Here is a 24,813-nt window from a genome sequence, read left to right on the forward strand (position 1 = left end):
CAGCCATGTCTGGCACCAATTTATCGACTCCACAGAGATAAAAAACCTATACGGGATCCGAACCCGTGGATTTTTCAGTCACAGTCAAACCGCTTACCTACAGCACCACACTCGCCCCGCCCCGTGGATGAAAAACTATCCGAAAAGTCCTTAGTCCTAGAAAGGTAACGTCCGGTTACCGAAGTTTCAACAGCGCTAATTCATTAAATACTCTTCTTCCCACAAAAGTGATTAACTAATAGTGAAATGAAACGAGAAGTAGTTGACTAAATCAGGGGGGGGCGGTCCTCTGGACAATAGTTGTGGATTAGGATCTCGTCAACGTTGTCGATTTTTTTTTTATCATGGAATTTCCCAACAAAAAAAACGGATAGACTCGAATAATTAGGATCAGGGAGGCAAATAAGCTAACAATGGATCCCAGTGTTAACTCAATGTCTACTGTGCAGCACCACATCGAAAATTATGAAAAAAATTTAAAAAATATGAAAAAATATAAAAATACTTAGAAAATATAAAGATGAACAAAAAGATCCGTTAGTCGTAAAAGGAAATACATTGTATTAGCACTCATAAAGCAGTAACAGTAAGGTTTTCATTTAGAAAAAAATTATCCCAGACTTAGGAGGAATGGTCCCTCATAGCAGATGCACTGAAGGGTACTTGACGTAGCGCATGCTGCGATAAAATTAAGGGATTTAATGCGTGAACATCTGGATGTTTGTACGAACTCCCAACGGACCATTTCTGCTCTTTTCACATGTCAGTTCATCGCTGAAAATCCAGATGCTGCAACGAAATTATTCGTGGACGTATATGACAGTGGAATTGAACGAAATTGCATAGGGGAATTCATCCAGAACGTGATATTTTAAGCGAAAAACTAGGATCATAAACTTGAAGGAAATAAGCAAAAAAAAAACGTCACCAACAAACCAAGCTTTTCATCCCTCCGGGTCGATAAATCCGTGCCAGGATTATCTGGTAGGATAAAAACCCCGACTCAATCCATTGGCTAACCTCCGTAACCCATTGTATCCACGAGCACACTTTCGCAGACCCCAGCGATTCCCAAAATTTCAGCCGAACTCGTTGGAGCATCCCAAGCGGATTAATACGTCAGAGACCTCGAAATTCTAAACAAAAAGGAAAGATAAGTGGTTTGGATGTCGAATTGCACATGGATACGTAGTCATACATGTAAATTTGTTGGAGGGATCCCGAAAAATACAGCGCACATTGTCAGTTGAGAATATCTAGGTCCCTTTATGAACTTTCAGATTTGCCTTGTAAATCGGTTGCCAGCTTTCAGGTTGAACAGTTCCAAGTTCCTGGAAAATTCCACATCCTTGATTAAGGCGGGGATTCCTTGAAGTGGACTGAGTTTGTTGAGGTAACGAAATGAATGAAATAATGAGATAATTCAATCGTCAACGATAACTCAGCGTAAAAATTGTTATTTGAACCGTTGAGAGAAGTAAAGTGATTGTTTTGTGTGCCTGTACCATGTCACAGTAACATACCGGACTAGTAGGCTATTTGTAGACATTATTTAAAGGCATCACTCCACGAATCTGAGGTGGTGCGGATTTCAGGTGGAGTATGCGTATACGGGATCGTAGGTTAAGGAAAGGGGGGTGATTCCGTACATTTCTTGCTAATTGGCCGTAAAAAACAGCCCGGAAGATGCGGTGTGTGCACACGGCCGGCGCGCTCCAATCGAACTCGTTGCAGAAAATAGAGCACCGGAATACTCGAAGCCGTATCTTCCGGGCCGTTTTTTTTACGACAATTAGGAAGAAGTGGACGGAATCACCTCCCTCTTCGTAGTTTCCCATCCCGTATACGCATACTCCCCCTGAAATCCGTGCCACCTCAGATTCGTGGGGTGATGCCTTTAAACTATAACATAGATTTCTTTCCTAAGTTTCTGCTCATTTTCTTTCCTCAGAGATTTTAAATCGGATCGAAGACGGGTTTATGGACTGTTATCAGTTAGATAAGTGTGAATCAGCCACTGTTGCACTAGGAACTTTTCCTGGAACTATTTTGGAGTGATAGAGACGTATACAAAGAATACAAGGAATTCCGCTGTAGAAAGCACCTTAAAATTTTCATTTAATCAATTTCGCTCAATCCCAGATCACTAGTGCGTTTTTCCCGAGGAAAAAAATGTTGGTGTGTTTCTGCCTTGCTAACTTCTTCTTCGTACCGTTTCTCATCCAAAGGTACGATCCACTTTTCCTGGTTACGCGAGGTTTTCTTTCACACAGTAGGGTGCTTGATCAGGGGGAACGGTAAAGAAGGTCCCGACGGATTCTCTGTGAATGCCTCCGAGACATTACGTGTCCAAGGGATATGCCCCGGGAATACACGAACATAGCTGGACGAGGTCACGCTCCAGTCGTTCACGGAGACGCAGATAACCGTCTTAGATGCTCTTCTTGCGATAGAGACGCAAAGACCAACACGGTTATAAGAAATATGTAATGAAGAAGAGAGCATGAGCCTCCACAAAGTCTAGAAATCTTATCAAATGAACTCTCCTCTTCCAGGAGTTCAGAGATACACGTCTCCTGCCCGAAAATAAATTGGGCTACGAAAAAGCTTGGGACTTAGAGGACAACGGCAATCCTCATTCTCGTTACTTTCAAAAGCAGGCTGTTTCGTTTTTAATGAAAATTTTCATGTTTGAGGATGTTAGATGCATCTTCCTCTCAGGTTTTACGTGATTAGTTCTCTTGCTTCTGCCAGGATTACAAATTTTAGATCACCTCATACCACAAAATTCCCAGTGGATGTGTGTGATCCTCCAAAACAACTAGGTAGTTCGTGAATTATATCCTAGCTGGTGATCCAGCGTAGGTAAGCAGAGTCAGCTATTTAAGTAGCAACGAAAGTAAACTTCTTTCTCGTACCATCGCTAATTGCTCTGCCGAGGGATGATCGGAGCATGAGGGAAAATCTGCCGGGACCCTCTTTACACGCACCCCTTGATCGGACTAGATGCCAACTAGCTTCAGTTCAATTCGACTCGTATCATCCCCACGCTGTTTCGATCGTTCCCATAATTGTTTGCCGCGTACATTTACTTCCATGCCAATCCAACGAAGTGAAACCTATTGAACACGACCGTCGGAAACGAGCGCTACGCGTCTTTTCGGCCGTAGGAACCACGCATGGTCTCTGCTGGACGCCTTTATTGCGGATACGGTTAAAAGCAGCCGATCATGAAATTGACAATGTTGGAGTCCTTGCGGGACCATATAAATGAGTCTAGTGTTTGGGGTGTATGAATAGGTACTCGCTCAATTTCCTTTCAGTTCATCCTAAAAACAGCGTGGGAATCGTTTTAGATCCTACGAGACACCTTAGAACGAAACGCTCTCGTATACACGCATCGGCTTCCTCAGCGGCCTATTCTTTGTTTTTACTTGCGTAGGCCGTAATTGAGCAAACCTCGATGATTTTTGATGGCTGACTCATAGATGCGGCACGTGAACAACGACGATGTGTTCTAACGTACCTCGTAGGAATAAAAGCAGTTTCCCACGTCGTTTTTCGAGATGACTAGGAATAGTTCGGCAAAGCCTCGCTCACAGCCAAAATCTATAACCTCAAATCTACATTCTTTCACAATTATCCGAATCTCGTCAGTTCGGTGGATGTGGTACCTTCAAGACAGATGTCATCAGCCATCCATTCCCAGCATTTTCATTTCCATGACTTTGAAACGACTTCTAGTTCCACTTCCTTGGTCAAGTGTCAGCACTCAGCCGGCCGAATGACAGTTTTATATGCCTTCGGAACGGGTATCCTGTGCCATGTTGTTTACTATTACACCGTATTTGTTGAATGAAGGGAACAGCTTTCAAAGAGTGGTTGGATTTAAAAATAGTCGATTGACAATGACAATGACAATAGTTGCAGTTATTATGTAAAGATTCAAGAAAGGTCGAACTTTTACGACTTCTCCGGATCTCAAAAACTCCCGTCTCATCGGCCAAACCCCTTTGGGAACATTTCTCCGCTCTTACACTCACCGTGTCACCGTTGGTCAGAACCTCGGCACACGAAAGCGCATGGTTCCGGTTTGTTTTCTCAACCACCTCGTCATTATAGATAAATTGTCCAGGAAAGAAGAAATAATTAGAAAGGAAGAATCCTTGAGAACTAAGGAAAACAGCAAAAAAGAGAAAGAAACAGTTCTTTCATCTCCGATTTCTCGAATCTGTAGGCTCAGTTCAAACAGTCTTTTCCAAACATTCATGTTCAGCGATATGTGTATGTAGTGCAGTCGGTAGAGGTTCTGCTGTGACTGTATGATCGATGGTTCGAAACCATCCAATGTCATCCAAGCAATTCTTACATTTGGAGTCGGTAAAGTGGTACCAGACTTGTCTGCTTTCTGAATAAGATACTAACATTCATTTTTGTAGACTATGGCGTTTCTTGGATTTTTTCTCTGATTCGAAAATTAACAGGGAGAAAATTATAATAAGAGAAATCCAAGAAGAATTTGGTTCAACGCATAAATTTCATCTTTTCGTAATTATCTTCTCCTTCACTTTTCCTGTTTCCCACCCATTGGGTTCTTTTTTTATTATTTCTCCGGCATCTTTTCCGTGTTTCTCCTCACTCTTTCACTACTTCATGTTCCTCAACTTCTAGTCCTTCCCGCATGCGTTCATTAACTTCCAACGATTCTGAATTGAAGTCGAACGTGGAGGTAGAATCCCTATAAGAACTAATCGATGCTGTTCGTAACTTATCCTTTATCCATCTATCCCAGAATTAATGCTCAGCTCTCCTAAAAAGTAATTTTGACGAGGAAGTGATACGTACCATTCGAGTTCACCTCGTAGCCTTCAACAGCATGAAATGACCGATTTCGCCGGATTTTTTTTTTCAGGATATAGTCACCTAGGAAGAGCGGAAAGAAATCATTTCTCTTTATTTATTGAAAACACCTACATGTGTGCCATAAAACAAAAACAAGATGGAACAGAGCTCACTAGAATTATACTGGATTTCTCCAGTAAACTTTTTGGGGGAACAAAAAAACTCGCGTACCCCCTCACCGCGTAAATTCCACCCAGCAGCGTTTTACTTGACCCATATGATCGAACAAACTCGGAATCAGTGATGAGTTCGGGGGAATTCAAGGACGTGTAGTGTGTGGAATTTTGGATTATGTTGGGCGCGACGCGATGTGAATCCGCACTTGACCCTGCTACTAACATAATAACACAGAATATTGAACGAAACTATTCTCTATAAAACAAAAACAAAAAACCTTTCATTTTATCGAATCATAACACGCTGAGCATATGAACATTTTTTATATGAGAAGAGAATTTACTTCGCCAAAAGATCGAGAAAATAATCAACGCGATAACCGAGCAGGTCGCTGGAAACGAATACGGATGAATGCTCAGGATGGAACGACGATACGATAGCAGATTCCGGGAAAAGTAAAGGAGACGTTGCTGTGTAAATGATGTACAATGCAACAAAAACACAAACACACATAAACACACACACAAACACCCGCGTTGACGGACATTCACATAAGAAACCAACGAAAAAAAGAAGGAAATCAATTGATCACAAACTTTCAGCGACGCATGTGATCTACTCTTAACGATCATTGAATCACATGTGTAATTAGCAGTCAGTAATCACTTATATGTGTAGGTAATTATTTACTTTTATGGAACATTTTTAAGCAACAAAACAACAAATTACAGCCGAACACAACCGATGCGATAAATAGTAATAATACATCAGCATCGCTGCAAAAAAAATACATATACGCCTACACACCACTATACAATCATCTCTACCTACAATATCATCCAGAATAAAGCAATCCCAGGAGAAATTGAATAGTGGATCTTAGGTGGGAAATTTAAGAGCAAAAAAAGAAAACACACACAAACGAAGAATTAATCTACATATAAAATTTAGAATTACAAGCGCTGCGGAATAAGGTCAAAACTCTCGGACCCGCAAACAAACACCGTTATTACACATTTCAATACCCAGAAAAAGACAAAAATATAGAATGTGGTGCTAAAAACTACGTACACATAGTTTATAGAGAGAGATGGAGATGTGCATTGAAGGAAAGAACTCGAGACATGAGTGACATCAATTTCTTGCAGGGCTATCAATCCCTGCATTTCTGGAAAGCATGGCATATCGCCTGATTTATGAAAGGTTCACATTCAAGACTAACAAATTAACTTGACTTAAAATGACGATTTCAGAGTGATTTCACATAATTTTTGTGATTTTTTAAAGTGAAAATATTGGATTTGAACAGAAGACAGAAAAAAAATTCGGGAAGAAAACATTTATGGTGAACGTCGCTTTGCACTAATCAATGGAAATCTCGTATCCATCTAAGGCTTTGGTGGGGATCATCGGGGGGAAAGCATGAATACCATTCAGTGAATATCGATCTACTAATGAAGAGCCACAGTGAAAGAATGTGTCTTTGGATAATTCTCTATAATGGATAAAGGAAAAATAACTTGAGAAAATTAGACTTCGCTGCACGGAGAAATTTCCCATGCATAGATTTCCATTTTCCTGATTTTTAGTGGCACTTGGATGTCTCCTGATTACCCTGACCGGCCGTTAGATTCCCGTTCATCTGGTTCACGTTGCGTATGTGCAGACTGCCTAGTAACACGTGTGGATTTAATGGGGACCACGTCGCCTTCCGGATACGACGGATCAGATCCAGCTCGCTTTCGACGGCACATCGGTTCTGGAGTTGGCGACGAGGAACCGTTTTCCGTATGTATTGTTCGTGACGTCGACGACGATATCACCGGTGGAAGTAGAGCTTTTCGTGAACTGTCGAATAACTGCAAAAAAAGAAGAAAAATCTGAAATTTCATATCGAGTCGTGGGATTGTGGATTGAAACCTACCGTATCCAAGTGGTACTGTAGTTTATATCGTCGATAAAATATCGAGATCTCTTGCGGTGTACGGTTCCCGACCATGCTCGATATTTCGGCAAATTTCTTTCCGACCTTTTTAAAAGCTGCAAAGTATTGAATAGAGATGGTTCAAAAGGAAATAACATAGTTCTTATGGTTAGGATCACCGCTCACCTCTAACGATCTTTAGGATCTCGTCGTTCTTGAAGCCTTCTAAAGCCACGCGACCAACGACACTACCATAGTCCGTTTGTAACGCGCACCTTAATTTCTTATGAGTACTTTAAGCGCTTAGGTAGATAAGATTAATCCCCGAAGAAATGGTAGAAAAAAAGAAAGAAAATAAAGGCACTTTCCTTGGATCCAACGGTTAGGACAGTGGTTTTTTAAGGATACCTCGCAAAACAAATATTAGAAATCGCTAAACAACTTCCACTTGCGGAAGAATCAAACAAACTCGGCCTTCGAAAAAAAAAAACCGAAGAATACAAAATATCAAAAATTTACTCTCATTTTCAGATACAGATATTCAACCTAACTCTTTTCATATAAGATAAGCTCCTAAGAAGATTCTTCTCTTTTAAAAAATATAAAAGAAATAGAAAGATAATATAATAATAGATATATAAATATGAGATCAATATGAATATTCAACATCCGTTTAGTCTCGCTCAGAAACCAGAAAAAAAACCGAAAAAAAAGATGACCTCGGTCTCCTCGCTTATTTTTCGTAATGATAATAACCATAACGAAGAGAATTTGGCCAGAATAATTCTGGAAGTTCCAGAATAATCCCAATCCTCTGGAAGCTATCTTTTTTTTTCGCTTACTGCTAAATAACTGCCGATTCCAGCAGAATCAAGAAACTACTAGGATTAAATTATTATCATTTTCTCTTTTTTTTTTCTCCTTTTTTTCTACTACTCTTTCCCCTGAGTCATCTTCTTTCGATTTTTCTTCATGAGAACGAAAATTAAGCCTTTTTTTAAGGTCTCCATTATTTCCGATTTACTTCTGATTGAAAGTTAGTTCTTCAAAGTTTTTTTCTTATTAAAACTTGAACCTGATGCACAGAATATTTTTCAAATAATGATGAGAGTATCAACTGGATGAACAAGCAGTAATCCCTATCATATATTTGTTTTTATTTATATTCAAGCAGCTTTTCTTCATCGAGGATTTGCCTTTTTTTTTCTAAGTACAGTCCTTTGTTGGAAAGATTAAGACTTAATAGGTTGACATTCGGCTCCAGTAGCCCTACGGCAGTGGACTTTGCTGCAACCTCCCTAGATGCTCCATCCAGCCCTTCAAGCTTACCAGATTGTGAATCCGCCAAGTTTATGGTGAATAGTTCAGAGAATTGAACAATCCCGAGACTCCACCTGTTCGAAATTCGTTCGTTTGCCAATTCCAAACTCTACCAAATATTTTCTTAGAGCAGTCAACAGGAACTACCGTACTTTCCGTAAATTAAGCAATTACGCTATCTTTTTCACAATTTTTACGTTATACGACTGATTTTGAAACCAAAAAAAGAATAGGAGTTGAGGAAAATGAAGTGGAAGAATGAGGAGAAATACGGAAAAGACGCAGGAGAAATAATTTAAAAAAAAACCAAGAGGTGGGAACCAGGAAAAGAGAAGGAGAGGATAATTACGAAAGGATGAAATTTGTGCGATGAACCAAACATTCTAGCTACAGTTTTCAGAATTTTTTTCTTCTTATATTTCTTATCATTTCTTATTTTCTTATTTCTTTCTGTTAATTTTCGAATAAAGAAAAATTCAAGAAACACGGAATTTTAGTCAACAAAAATGCCAGCGATTATCTTCTCTCTAGCAATACAGCAAATCCCCCGTAAATTGTGAAATTTTGGGCAAAATTGCTGCAAATAGTAAACAAAATATTGTCAACATACACGTGGCTTTGCACTAATGTTGCACTTCAAAGAACATTCAACGTGAACGTACTCAGTCTCTATCTTAAGGTCACTCTAGAATATTCTCATAGGTCCCATTGTCGTTCTGTGGATGTTCCCATGACATCTGATGTACTTTGAGCAGGTAACCAACTCAATGTACTACGATTAATTCTTAAAAACACATTGACTATGAGGACAGAACGAGGTTTTTCAAAATTTTCGCACTCTTTTCCCTCATGTTCAGTCGCTTTCTTCTCATTGATTAGGTAATTTTTAGTTCGACGTCCTTCAAATTTGAAAAAAAAATCTCATCTTTGTTCAAACTATATTTCCCAAAAATTTCGTATTTCGAGTAACGAGTAACGAGTATTTATTGACGATCCCTCTCTATTTTTAGGCCATTTAAAGAGCATTATTCGCCGCATGGTAACAAATTCAAAGAGAAATTTATGTTGTAATGCGACTAGTCCTGTTCTCGAAACAGTCTCTTTTTCCTTATCGGATCGACTACAACGATACATCATTCGTTACGACGTGGAAGTGTTGCGTCGTTCACATAAGAGACATGAAAGCCACCGTCATTTCCTGAGATTAATCCACAAAAGAAAAAGATTAGAACTTTTCGTACGTAACGAACACTTCATAACGAGAGAAATCTCTATGAAAGCCTATGAATGAGTATTTCCAGATTTTTTAGCAATTCCAAAAGTGTCTGGTCACAAGAATGGGTCCCATAGATAGACGACGATACTGTCAGCACACATCTAACACAACGTAATTCCTGGGTGATCCGGTTTTTGTTTCGCAAGAACTGATGAAACAATGGTCACCAGTAATTCGGTAGAATGCACTACAAACAATATAAAAAAAGAAGAGAAAGGAAGAAAAAAAGAGAAAGGGATTGTTTCGACGTGTTAAAATTAGCAGGAAAATCAACAAAGCGCAAGAAGTCGAACACGCATCGCAAGACATGAAAAATGAAAATCGGCGAACAGGCAGACTTCAAAGACATTGTGGAAAATTCGCATTTAAGGACTAATAAACACTAATTTGACAGGAAGTTGAACGAGCAGCGTTACAGCAGCGTTTATACTACGTCGTTAAGCGACAAGCGAGGCCAGGATGAACGCGGAAGGTGTCCGTCTGCACTAGTAAATGATGCGTATCGGTTGGCTACTATGGACAATGACAATTTAAGGCCAAGTACAGTAAATGCTAGATGTATACTGGAGAAGAAAAATGTAATGATCTATAGATGGCGTGAAGCGACTTTACGAAGAAGTATAAATGCACAGACGCTACAGTAGACAAGGGGAGACAACGAATTGACTAGAACCAGTCAAGTGAAAAAAGACGTTTATATGTCTGAAGCTAATAACCCGCAAGAAAAAAAAATCCAGACTCCAGAATCTAGGAAATTTTCGGCGTCCCTTTTGTAATTCCCAGCAGTCACACTTGTTTTGTTACAAGGCGAAGTCACAAAGAGGTCAGGTGACGATATTTGTTTCGTTGATAGAAATTACACAATCACCATTAATAATACTCGAACTATTCGTAAATACGAAAACTGACTAACAGACTACAAGGTCGAGTCGCATGATGTCACATTTCCAGTGGTAAACAAGTAAATTTTGAGAAATTGAGAATTACCCCCAAATTATGCACTCGAATCGACTTCTGTTTATTAATTTGCACAATTAGTGCATGCAAAGCTTAAAAAAATAGAATAAATTAAAATTAGATTTACTATTTGAAAAAACAAACGCTTAGAAATAAGTGAGAATATGGGGTGGACGTTAAATAAAAACTGTAAAATTACATTCAAAAATAATATGTAATATTGCCCATGTTCGACTGTCTTTGAATCTCGGCATGTTGAAACGTAGTTTTAAATTGATTTTCTTGAGCTGTTAATAAAGACGATCAATACCAATCTTGGCGACAGCTCAAGAAAATCAATTTAAAAATATGTAACATGTAAAAATATCATGTAATAAAACCCTAGAACGCTTCCAGTACATGCTATCTTCATTCTGATGAGAAATGCTACGTAGAGGTAGTGGATAGTGGTTTTAGGGGCATTATTACATTATTTTCTAGGGAATTTTGAGAATTTGGAATTTTGTCTCTAAATCAGCAACAAATGAAAAAACTCCTTGCTTCAGCGTTAGGAATTCTGTTGTCCAGCTTCCAGAAAAGGTACCGTAAGATCAAAATTACTTCATTCAGTAGAAACTACAATTTTTAAGCAGAAGTGGAGCACTTTTGTAGGATGTAGTTAATTTTAAGATGATATAAGTCCTCAATGTAGCTGCTACTCATATGCATGTTCGACCTCCTAGCATTTAAGTCGTAAGTATTTAAGGTCAGATTTCCCTAGTATTCCGACGAGTTCCTGTGATGGTCGTTAAGAACCTTCTTGAAGAACTCATTTCCGTTCCGTCCAAGTGATTGAACTAGCATGAAAAGAGAAATTCAAGTCTCCAAAAACAAACCTTGGATTCGTGGTCGTCTTGAATTTCTGCGTAAGTTCAACGATTTGCTCACTTTTTAGTTTCTTCTTCGCTGGATGTGTTGGGATCTACAAAACATGGATTGAGACAGTGCTAGATAATCCTCAGAGGGTCAAATTACCGTAACCTACACATTTCTAATGAAAAAATCAGTATATTGCTATTAAATATTCAAAAGAAATATTATATACATCTTTATAGCGTTTACGGGGTTAATGCTTTCGATACTGGCTATTATTCTGTTCCAGTATTCTAAACTGTAACTTCCAGGAGCCTTACAGTAAAAGTGCGACACTATCTACTGTAATATTACAGGCTCCAATCTCTTTTCTTTGAATTTTCTCCACGTAAAAAAAAATCCAATTAATAATTAACTATCCATGTTCTTGTTTTCACCTTTAATTCGTTCTGGATTTCAAAACACTGTTAGTGTTTTGAAATTACCCAAATGAACAAAACAGATTATTGATATATTATTGATATTATTGATTCTTTTTTTTCTCAAATTGTCGAATTTTAGAAGGTTTCAATCAGATAGCAGACGAAGAGGTACTTTTCAATGTGTCATATTGTCCAGCTCCACTCTTCGTAAACAACAGCGCACCATCCGCAGCCAATCAGCGCAAATAATCGCTCGACGCCCGCAGGCCAGTCGACACCATCGTACAACCAGTTTCAGTCGGCTTCCATCCTTGTTCAATACGAACAAGAACCTTTTAGGAGTCTCATATGTGCATAACACAGCTATACGCTGCTATCGATCCGTACATTATTTGTGAGGATTGGTGTTCATTTCAGGAATTTCAGGAATAAGTCTTACAGGCGAACAGAATTTTTAACAGTGCAAGCGATACCGTAATGTTATTTACGCCTTCGCTCTCTAATATTTCATGGACTTCGAATAGAAAGAGTAGAGGATCGTCCAGGAAATGAAGACAGGACAGTTTCTCCTTCAATAATTCAAAACTTCAAGGAGCAACCAGACAGCCGAGGGAATTTCTTTTTTTTTTTCTGATCAAGAACGCTCAATGGAAAACAATTTGCTTGTAATATAACGCCTCCAGGTGGGAGCCAGATGTTTATAGCACAAAAACTTAATCCAGATTCTATAAAACAAGGAATATAAAAATAAAGTGGGTTAGACGTCTGGAATCAATTAGTCCGCTTCTGATGCGTCAATGCGCTTGACTACAATTCAGGATCGTTTGGAAATTTATGTACGCGTGTTTGACCTATGCAGTGACTTGCAGTGACTGAGCGATGAATCAGATCAGAGTCTTTGTTCCCCAGACAACTTTGGTACCAAATCATCGTTCCCGAAAGGAGGAAACGCTAGGATGATTTCGAACCACAGTCAGTGTGCGATTGCAGCTGAATTCCTCATCAACACCGGCACACTTACCTCAACACAAGAAATAAGTCATGACACTAGTTAGTCATATATGATCACATTTCTTTTCCATCCCTGAACTTCAACGATGTTTCTAAGACCCATTTTAGACATGCTAATAATTAAAAGCTAAACCTATTCGATAGTTTTCAACATAAATTTCCACTAAAAGCAAGGACCTGCTCCTTAATACCTGTCATCTCCACAAAATTCTCTGTCACCAACGATCTGATGCAAACGCACTTCTATAGATGAGCGCGGATGTTTACCGTCACACATATGCTAATCTGGGCCCGCGACAAAACAAAACAAAGGGCTCGGAGAACCGTTTGGTCAATAGATTACCTTTTTGCCGCCTCTGCTAGTACGATTTCATTTTTTGTTGCAAAATCACTTTTTTTTCTGTAGCCTACGTACGAGTTTTGAAATCAACGAACCGAAGTGGAAAATGGGGTGAGGACCTCTTAAAAACACTATTCAATCTGGATTTGATTTCCTCAGGTTCTTAAACCCTCTATTCGTGTGTATTCTTTTCTCCATAACTAAAAACTGGGAGAAATTAGGTGCTGATAACTGGAGCGAGCAGAAAAGGCACTTGACTCATCGGGTCGCGCCACTTTTTGTCAACTCACACGAAATTATTTTGACACAAACAACAAAATACTTTCCAATATCAATCCTGGAGCGATGAGTCCACAAAATCCTACTTTTTTCTTCGCAATTCTAAACATCATTAGGTCCAAAAGATTTTTTTAAGGATCTGGTATGAGTGATTTTAGTCGTTTTATTATAATTTTGTGATCAATTTCCAGACAATACTTCAGGGAACTCCAGTTCTGCACTGTACCAAAATCCCTACAGTATGGAACAACACCCCTAGTGCACTCCTTGAAAACTTTTCAGCCAACCGTTCCTTTCAGAACGATTGCAATTGCGTAAGAGCCGGATTTCGAAACCGGTCTATTTATTTTCAGTTCACTCCAAGGAACCGCTATAGCAAAGAGTTCCCCACAATGAAGTGACTGAAAATAAAGTACTGCAAATATCTTTGGAAACAACCGTTGGTGATGCTATTCCGCCAATTTAATGTATTTTCTAACTTTCAAAAAAAAAAACTACATTTAAACAGCAACATCAGTAATATAACATACGAATTTCCCAATAGTAGAATTAAGTGAAACGCAGCTAACCTCATCGAAATCCGGATTCAACAGAACCGCTTCCCGACGCTCGGCTTCAAGCCACTCTAACACCTAAAAAAAATCAAAAACAACATCTTAAGAGTCTCACTCAAGAAGGCGTTTTATCTTCTTCGAACCAGAACACTTAAATGTATGTTACGCTAACGTGCTCACTGAGTGAGTAAAAAAAAAGTAAAACAAGGTCCAGAATCCAACTTCATGGAATATTTGTAGCAAAACAATAAAAGTCGCTAGCAGTTTAAATAGCACGATTGGAGAAACATAAGTATATATGAACAAAAAAGATGAAACCATAGGAGTAGCACAAATTTTGAGTGCTATTTTCAGCAAACAATTCATTTTGAGAACAACGAGAGTGCCAAAATGAGTGAGTGATTAATTTTTATGGACCAAAAATTAGTCACCATAAAGAAATTTACATGAATAAAGAATACTTATGTATTTTGGTTCTCAGAACCACTACATCTACGAATAATATTATACTTGTTGTCATTACTAATCATTAGAATACTTTTGGAGAATTATTGATCAATTTCGCGTCGCGCCATATTTTGTGTTGGAAGAAGTTATACTACCGCTCCTCTTTCATATTCATAGGGTTGGAAGAAAAGCTTCAAATTAGGATCGATCCAAATCCGATAGAACAGCGAGAAAAGTAAAAGAATTTAAAAAAAAATAAAGCGTCATATGGTTATGTACCACCAAGTAAAAATAGCATACATACCATCGAAAAACCGCTTACCTCTTCACTAGACATCGCACGTTTATTGTCTTTTTCCAACTCTATCCACCGCTTTACTATTTTCTCATCCGGCTCGAATAACTTCCCCACAACGTTACGATGAGCACCATTCCTCCTGAATCATTCAAAGTAAATATCTCGATACCTGATTATGCAGGAGTGACAAGAATTCACCACACAATAATACTAAAAATTTAGCAAAATCATCAACAACAAAAAAACCCACTTGAAATAGAGGCGACAGACTGCACAGTACTTCGGCGGTCGGTGCTTTCCTTCCCATAAATATTTTGAGCAGTTTGCACATTCATATCTTGGCACTTTCGCCACTGTTGCACTAGTCAGCCTAAACCACCATTTTTTTTTTGATGTTTCAACAGAATCCGGAAAATAAACACAGCTTACCTATCTCTACATGTACATCTTGTGTACCGATCATGCACACATCCTTTCCGCTTAGAATTATAATAATAATCAACAATTTCTCCAACATAATATTGTCGCATCTAAAAAGAAATATGGGCAAATTGAAAACCTTTGTACCCGTAGAGAACCCAAACGAACTCACGAATTTATCTTGAATAGACGCAAAATTCTTTCCCTTTATATCCCTGAGAACACGTTCGAATTCCCTTTGTTGAGCTATATTCAATCTGGAAGTAAAATACATTGATGTAATTACAATGTAAGTGACTGTGATAAGCATACAAAATTTATAACAAATATAAAACGCTGATATGCTTAGGCAGCGGAGAGTAATATAAAGCAAGAAACTCAACACAACTATGGCAACTTGGTGAAAGTCTACATCTACTTGACATTTTCATCAACAAGAGCACGTTTTCTTTCAGGAAATCTTTGGGTTTTTCCACCAACAAAAAAAAAACACAGAAATATTTGCTAAATGTCAGTGCCAAAATGTGACTATGTGTTCCGCTCCCGCTTTATTCGCTTCTTCATTCTTTTCTTCTACTTTTTCGACTCATATCCAACCTTTCTAGGGAAAAGTCCGCTCTATAAGCTGTACGCGGAATAAAATGTCAGCAGAAAACCATTTCACCCCTTAAGAAGTTTACTTCGTTCAAAACGCACCTGCTATAACGCAGATAAGCGTTATAGCAGGTGAAAAACTTAAACAAAAGTCATAGCGCATTCTAATAAACAAAGAACTAAGAAGGATGTAATACTATCCTCCCATCAATGTGATGGAACGAAAGATTGATGAAAGTCTCACAAATAAACAAATCCACTCTGCAACATAACTCACTCTTCGAACGGCTGCGGTAAGTTTTTCCATTGTTCCGTTTCGATATTCTCCAGCAGCGCATCAACGTTGTAGTTCTGCTTCATAAAGCAGTACAACATCTAAAATTTAATATTAACAGAATGTAAAAGAGCAGACGTTTCATACAAATATATGCAAACTAACCGAATCCAATCCAATCTTCCCTCCATATTGGGACCGAATCGCTGACCAAGCCTCGTCTAGCTCCTCGTTTGAATATGCTGCACTTCCGCTTGGCTCTAGGTGCCACATCTGAATGCAAACACAAATAGCTATTCAGAAATCCTCATAAAAACACTGCTAATAATAAAAACTAATAATAAATGTTAGTTAGTAGGCGCGAAGAATCAACAAAAAACCAAAACATATCAAAACCAAAGCATTTCGCACCTCTTGGAATAATGAAAATTTGATCGAGACTACGGCAATCAACGGGAAAAGAACTCAAAAAGAAGTAAACATCAGAAATATTTCCATGGCCACTATAGATTCATAGTTTTTTTATTAGCGTGGACATAGTAGAACTTCAATGGTTTCTTTTCTTTTAAAGCATTTATAATTCCACCACGGATGAATGTGGATTACAAAGATTAATATTCATGTGGAGGAATCTCTAACTTGAGGAGCACGCGTATTCATGTTCACATAACCTTTACGCTTACTGATGTATGTGATACTACCAAGAAAAGAAAGGATTGCATTTCGAGGAACAAAGCAGTGAAATTAAAATTAACCAAATTGAACAGCACGCTATTGGCTTCAAGTTTCCGTAGTTGTGGAACGGAATAGTGACAAAAACAGAGCGTAAGGTGACATAACGTACATGACCATAACGTCTCTACCATTTATAAGTGCTCATTAATTCCAACGAAGTTAAAGAATAGCACCACCAGCTAGAAAAGTAAGGTAAGAAAAACAGGCCGTAAACGTACAGCTTCTTCCCTATCAGGCTCCTCATCGACTTTTGATCTACATGGCTCAACGAAATCGCTAGCGTAGAAAGGATCGAAAGATGCCTAAAGAAAGAGATATATCAATAATACACTTTTTTGAAGACTGTGTGAAGTACCTGATGATCTGGACCAATTTTTGCCGTCAATTCTATGTGAACATGCCTCCGCCTAGTTGAACCGAGGGGAGAAACAATAGGTTCAACAAGGTTGCTTCGCGTACGTGGTCCCACCATATCAATGGAAAGCTTATCCTTCTCCTTGGCACCTTTGTTCTTCGGCATCACATTGGGTTTTCGCACACCTCCCTTTGGTGGTTGAACGATTCTTGCTGAAAACTGTATGATTTACAATCCTAACTTCCTCATTGGAAAAAAAGCGTAAAGCAATTCAAGTAAATAATTTTCAAAATTCATAGAAAACTGTTATAGAACAGTTGCGAAATAACAACACTAACAGTTGGGAAATCGCAAATCTCGGAAAAGGAGAAAAAAAAAACATTAGAAAAAGAAAGAACCTAAAGTCATCACACTGCAGGAAGAAACAAATCCCAACTACAGCTTCTTTATAACGAACTTCATGCTACAAATGACGTCAACCACTTGACCACAACCTCCCCACATTTAACATGGGAAGAAATGTTCAATAAACTCCGTGGAATCAATGGGTTGTAAAAAGAAACCGTATAGAAGTTAAGGAAGTGCGAATACTAAACAAGGTTCGATGAAATGCTACAAGATAAAAAAAGCAACTTACGCTGCTTTAACCGCTTCGAGTCGACGTAATTATCAACAAAATCTGCCGTGGAAGGGTCACATGTCCGCGTTATTCTACAAAAACCCTCTTTAGTTTTCGCGGCAGAATTCCACAGCAATGATGATTAAGATGTTTTGTGTGATCAGCCCTTGTTTTGCTAAGATCACGAATCACGAAAATCAACTAGAGCTCTAGCGTCGCACAACGCATTTCCGCATCTTCTCAGACAGAGCTTTACTGTGCTCATTGGTACCAGTGTAAAAAAAAGCAAAAAAGAGCAGTTACGGGAGCACCAACCTGCCACTTTTTCTCAGTGACTCCTCGGGTAGCTGTTTCCGAACACCGTTAGACTTCCGTTTCCTTGAAGGAACTCCGCAAGAAGATTGCGCTGTACCCGGTTTCGACTAGAACGAGAAGTTGTAAGAGTAAAAAAAATTATAGCGAAGATACCAATTCGATAAACAGCATCTCAAACATCTCGACAGGAATAACATCGCCTCTAATAAATATCCGACCGCCGGATGTCCGTTAATTAAGTTTTGCGATTATTGTTCAGACTTCTATAACTTCCTAGTTGGCGCTCCTTTCAAAAACTGGTTCCAAACCCAGTATGAGTGATTGTAAAAAGAGAACCAAACGGTCACCAGTTGCATCACTCCGAGAATTATGAAATGCAAAGGTGATTGCCTCATCGAGAAATATTAGGTATGCTTAGACTGGTGTATTCGGGATGCAAGGAAAACCAGAAGTAGGGAACTTGAAGTATCTTATCGGTCAAAACTTATCTCAAACATATGAACATGCTTAAGAAGCGAGGAACACACATACACATTGAAAGAAATGACTCTAGAAACTAAACAACGCATCTAACATAAGGAAACGCTAGTAGTGATACGTAAGATCTGACTGTAGGAGAAAAAACTGTAGCAGGATGAAATAACATCCGTACATAACTTCATCAATGTAGCAAATATGAGTTCTAGTCAAAAATCTTGCAAGAGCATATCAACAGTTAATCTTACTAATTAACTCTATCGACGCCTCCAACCCACCTCAAATTCCAATTAAAGATGGCACATGAATTTTGCGTTTTAGCAATGACACTTGCAGACTAGGTTCTAAACGTTAGCGTAGAATTTTGCGAAACGTAGGGGTTACTGTTAACGGTTACTGCCTTGATTGCGCTCTATTGAAACACAGAAGTGGAGAGTTACGAGAAGGAAAGAGTGAAAAGACCCGATTCCTTTAAAGCAGTAAATCACAACTATGATAACCAGAAAAAATCTACGTTTATTGTGATTTCGAACCTTAAAACTAGATTGAAACGATCTCCTCAGCGAACCCATAAAACTGCAAGACATTACCCCACTTATAGTTCAACCTCTTCAACTAGACGTAGGGAGTCCCAGAACGCACATGTCATGTTCTTTTGGAAATATTTTTACTAACATAACAGTTCATATGCAGCGACTCATCATAAAAAGCGGTTGAATTTCTATGCTAATAAATATATAGTAACTTGGTCAAAAGCACTGACTTGATCATTTGAAAAAGCAGGTCCTCGCAAAAAGAAACTAACACTAATATATTCATGTGAATTATTTCGTGACTCCTCAACGGATCCATGAAAATCTTTTAAAAGCAGACGATTTCTGGGGTTTCGCACAGTCATACACTACATGCATTTATTGCGTCGTTCTCGTAGAACAGAACTACTTTTCTAACAAAATCTCGCTCATATCTAAACGGTCACAGACCACCAAAAGATCAAAACAAATCGCTAAGTCAAGCATAATTTAAAAAAAAGAAAACTGAAAATAAAAAGAAAATGTTGAGAATATAGCAGATACACTTACATCCTGATCATCTTCTGACGGTGGCGTCAGCAAACTTGATGAAGTTTTCGACGAATCTGCCGACTCAGTGACGTCTACGTGTAGATCATTCTGGAATGTTCACCATGAGTTTGCTTAAAAAAGGGGATTTTCCGCTCTAGTTCATACTGAAGGACAAATCCATGGATTATTGCGCTGAATTATGAGAAAAATGCCCAATAAAAGATATTGAAAGGTCGCGTCGTAGTCGAAATTGCCCATACGCGAGAAGATTCCAATTGTATTACAAGGTTGAATGACATTTCAAAAGAGTTAACGGGAACTTGCCGATTTGCGCGTTCTCGAATTAGTATCGTGACCACCTTAACTACTTCGACTCATAAAATTTGTTCCATCAGTTAAGTCTGCGCGCAGTAGACATTGTGCCACATAAAAAATGCAAGTAATAAACATTCAACAGTCGTTGTTGAGAAAAAAAAAACGACGAAAGACCCCTTTATTTTTGGACGGTTGGAGAAGGGATCCTCATCACTTGAGCTGCACCGCCTGAGCTAGACCCCTTTCACCTGAGGTGGGTTCTGCTCCTCCCTATCGCACCTAGCCCTTAGAGGTTCTACTAACACACAAATAAAGACGATGACCATCTTTATCTAACCCATTTAGATGCAGTTGCACCACAAAAAAATACCTACATTAGGGCAGTTATAGTCGGGTCAAAACGACGTGAAGCAAGGACAGTTGCGTAAACGGCTACGCTCGAAGCGATGCGGCGGAGAGAGCGGTTGGAATCGAGGTGGGACCATGGCGAACTGCAGAGGTGGGTGGAGAGGATCCTTACGCGCCGCTTCGAGCGCAGCCGCTTGCGCAACTGTACGTACTTCATGTCGTTTTGACCCAACTATACATACCAGACTATCCAGTTCAAAAGTGATGAGAGTCATCTCCTGAATGAACAAGGTGGTCTGCTGGGAAGAATAAAACGAGACCGAAAGTCTTTTTGAAATTAATGAATTAGACTCATTAATCCATGATGCACTGGTTAGTGAACAATTATTTGCCGCCTATTCTTGCGGTCTTTGAATCTATGGATAATAACGTTATGCTCATCTCTTTTGTGAAAAAAATATTACCCTTTACTCAGCTAAACTAACAAAGACGGCATACGTCGATAATTATACTTATAATCATAACCTTGCCAAGAAAAAGTGATCGGGATAGTTATTAACGACCTCAACGAAATTCCTGACAAAGAAACAATAAGCGAAAGCATATATTGGCAATAATTCAGTCGCATCAGATCTGAACATTTGAAATAATTCAAATCCTTTGCCACATACCTGTGGGAGCGTGGATAACCTCGAATGCACGGTCACCCTGATGTTGTTAATGGAATCGATCAAGCGATCAGACAAGCAATTTGGAAAAATTTATTGAGGAAGACGATGGATACCCAATCGTCACCTACTAACCGTGTTTTAAATGAGGTCCAATGTTTCACTACTCATAAAAACAGTGCTTCAGAAAGCCGAATAATCACGTACCGACCCCCGTAACACCCTATTTTTTTCCCGTAGAAACGCAAAACCCCAAAGACATTGAACTAATTTGACGATACCAACCTTTCTAATGCGCAATCACACTAACCTACAATACCCCCACGAGAATTCCAATCGTTCTTGAACGTTCCCGCGAATGAAAAACCTGGACAACTGGGATGAACCTTTAAACGCCGGTTACGGTAGGAGGACGGGGAAACTCGTACGCACTAGCACACGCCCCAACTTTGAAAAAAAATAATAAACGCTGAACAAATTATGAGCGAACCTCGTTTGTTGCAGTCTGTTGAATGCTGGGTGAAGGAGCGTCCTGACCACTGGCCGATGTGATCGCCATCGGTTCCGCGTCCGTTGACGCCTTCACCATGACGTCTTCGGCGGCTTTTGTCGGCGCAATTTTGCGTGTCGGTGTCAGCACTTCCGATGCGGACTTCTTCACTTGCAATACCTTTGGTGAATCCACCGATAGGGACACTCGTCTACCGTGTGTCTTTTGTAGAGTGGACGTGACTCGATGATGTAGTGATGTGACAGATTTCTGGAGTAGATGCGTTTGAATGAGCAGCGACGGCGCTGTTGAAACGCGCTGCATGTACCTTGAGCCGGACCTACTCCTGAAATGAATGATGGTATAGGGTTTTAGGGTGATTTCTGATGGTTTCTCGGTGAGTCACGTGTTAAGACAAGCATGTGATGATAAGCGCCACACAATGGCATCATAACTTATGTGACTTCGACTTTGTAATGTTTATTGAGGGAAATCCCGTGGAATTCCGTTACGGTTCATGTGTACTACAGTTTCTTTTGTGAACGTCGCAATAACATCAGGTATAGAGCGGGATTTTTGTTCTATGACCTACTGTACTTCTTTGTAGGCAATCGATTAGGGATCAGTAAAGTTTTTTTACGATCATATGAAGCGCTACTAGGTGGCGATGACCAACGACGGCGAACTGCTTCAGGCATCAGATGAATGCGTGGCGAGAACCGCAGAATGGTTAGCGCGCTAATCAGAGAGCACACCACAGCATGTATGAGACATGAGACGCAGAGTAACGCCGCGCGCCGCCATCCTCATACAACAACACCGACGAAACGCGTTTTCCACGAGAGTTTCGGGAAAATTCTCAAATATTTGACGATAAATCGACGAGACAACGTATACATTACAACAAAATATTGAAATAAACGGAAATTTCATAAGAATTTTCGAGCCGGCAATGACGATAGCGAGTTGCTGGTAAAAGCGTGTGTGTCGGCGGCGGCGCGGGGCGGCGACCTACCGTAGTCGACGAGAGATGCGGAGTGCGCCATACGATAAAGGAAATATCGATCCAACCGCCGCCTATCTACATCGCCAACACCTTCATCTAACGAACTTTGCCTGAATATGGTTATATGCTGACCAAATAAACAATCCCAGTGATTCCATAGGGTCTCCGCCACTAGTGAAGCAAGAAATCGATAGGTAACCATCGATTTTTCCGGTAGATCAAACTTGTTTTGAAGGTGTTACCGGGGTTTCTGGCAGGGGTCGGTTTTGTTGCTAATCTTTGCTAACCAGTCATACCGAATACAGTACACGCACTACTTATAACCATATTTTCCCAAGCAAAATCCATGTCCTGGGAGGAAAGCTGAAGGACTGTTCGACTTCCATCGATTGTTCACAGGTCGCTGACATATATACATATTCAGCATAATCGATGAGGACGAGTTTTCGTATCAGTAACACCGAGTGTGTGTGTGGGTGCGTACCATCAAAACATGATAATAAAATATGCATAGCTAATACTAGAACTAATTAGCGTATGTACAAACGACTAATATAGTATAGTTGAAAATATTTGACATAACATGGTCCCCGTCCATACGGTGGGTGATATGTTTATTGACAGCCGACCGATAATGTATGGTTGATGATGTGCGTTCTGCGTGCAATAAACATGTTTGGTAAAAATTTTCAACCTTTTTTTAGCTGATTCTCAGCTCAGCTCCCTCTCGACCTTAAGTGATTTTTGGTGACATACTGTATGAGTCACTATCCTGTTGTAGAACACGTTACACAGGGAGTTACACACTTTTCAGGTAAATTTCTATTAAAGAATTGTGGGAAGCATTATAGAGGTAAATTTCTATTTAATAATTGCTGGAAGTCTGGCTAAGTTAAGGAATTATTACCCTCCTTGAATCTATGAATAAGAAAATAGGTTTGCAGCTGGCCTTAAATACACAGAACAACTTTAATATGTTAATTTTTATAGTTGATTCAGTCCTTTTGTCCAAATATCCCCAAACGAACAGCAGATCGTTTGCGTAAACCTAAAAATATTGCGTACGTTAGAGTTTTATATAGCAATAAGACTCCGGCTCCTGAAAAAAAGGGCTAATTTTCTGAGATTAACCAAATTTTCCAGGAATTGCCTAGTTGTTGAAGGAGAAGAGTGACTTATAACTTTATACAGCTGAAGGAACAATTTAAAAAATTGGTCTATGCAGTTCAAAGAACGTAATCCCGTCATCTTTAAAAGAGGAGGTTTCTTGGAAAATCCCCTGAGTGTCTTACTTCAAGTACTTTATTTAATAATGATAATAAAAGTAATTCAAAAAGAATCCATTCTTACAAGGAGCGATGGTATTCTTTTCTCTTAATTGCATTGGAAAGGATTTTTTTAACTGTTTCCTTAAAAATTAAAGCTTGTAACCTAATGAACCGATCCAGGGTGTCCTCATCGGGTTCAAGTTTTCTTCTTTTTTATTTTACTTTTGCCTTATTTGAAGGTCCGGAACTCAGAAGCAGTGAAAAATCCTCGGATCGCTCTCGAGGAAATAAAGGATCCCAAAATGACGATTTTGAAGAATCAGTATTGTAAGACAGACTTGACTATTAAAACAAAAAAAACTAACCGCTAGAATTGCTCTTACAGCGCCTAAAACCGTAGGCACAGTTAAGATTTAATTCGCAATAAACTGCGAATTAAATCTTAACTGTGCCTACGGTTCGCCTAGAAAAATTCGCTTGTAAGCATTATCCGAAAAAGTCAATAAATAAAAATTTCATGTAGTTGATTGAAGAATATTTGGAGTCGGCAAGAAAAAGAATTGATAAAAATTATGGATAGTTTAAATGTTTTACTAGATTATTATCATTTTTAACCATATTGTCAGATTCGGGTACTAAATTCTGAACCCAAAACTCTATTTAAAAGTACGGCAAGGGAACTACTCTTTCATTTTTTTTTCAAGAAACTTTTGTCTGAAAAATTCGACAAGAGATTAACCTAAGAGTTCTAAATAATTCCTTGACTAGCTGGGGAAGAATCCAGTAACGCTTAACTGATTCTTTTTGCTTTTTAAGAGAACGAAAAAAGAGAATATGTGATTGAATTAAGTTCCTAATAGAATAGAAGATTACAAGTCAAAAATAAGACCATAGAAATGAGATTTACTACATTTTTTTTTTGTTCTGGTGTCCTTTAAACTACGTACTTCATTGAACTTTTAAAGAACTCATTAACTGTAGTCGAATAAGTCGAAGAGCAGAAATTCTACACTTATGTACCACGAAAATATCAATGCTTACGACATCGTTACGTCTCTGCCAGCTCCTCTAATCCTTGCGCAATCCACGATGCACATAAACGATTAACAAAGATGAAACTATGTATAGGATGAATCGAGTACAGTTTACTACATCTAAATTACATC

At 39.0% G+C, this 24,813-nt stretch overlaps 1 protein-coding gene across 2 annotated transcripts; it reads right to left on the reverse strand.

Moving 5' to 3' along the window:
- Positions 1-4,635: 4,635 nt before the first annotated feature.
- RB195_003991 (uncharacterized protein) lies at positions 4,636-21,697 on the reverse strand (the record flags this gene model as incomplete). 2 transcript variants are annotated; one of them, XM_064201894.1, is made up of 18 exons in its annotated part: positions 4,636-4,738; positions 6,634-6,878; positions 6,944-7,059; positions 7,130-7,218; positions 11,372-11,457; positions 13,970-14,032; positions 14,724-14,838; positions 14,950-15,069; positions 15,129-15,229; positions 15,292-15,376; positions 15,991-16,088; positions 16,153-16,260; positions 16,941-17,024; positions 17,078-17,289; positions 17,715-17,788; positions 18,012-18,118; positions 19,571-19,660; positions 21,374-21,697. In XM_064201894.1, the coding sequence occupies 18 exons, from the start codon at positions 21,695-21,697 to the stop codon at positions 4,636-4,638; spliced, it is 2,220 nt and encodes a 739-aa protein (XP_064057774.1). The 2 variants fall into 2 exon arrangements, with proteins under 2 accessions (XP_064057774.1, XP_064057775.1); XM_064201893.1 differs by lacking the exon at positions 4,636-4,738 and having other exon boundaries at positions 6,630-6,878.
- Between the last annotated feature and the right edge of the window lie 3,116 nt (positions 21,698-24,813).

Source organism: Necator americanus, chromosome IV (genome assembly GCF_031761385.1).
Source record: "Necator americanus strain Aroian chromosome IV, whole genome shotgun sequence".
NCBI lineage: Eukaryota > Metazoa > Nematoda > Chromadorea > Rhabditida > Ancylostomatidae > Necator > Necator americanus.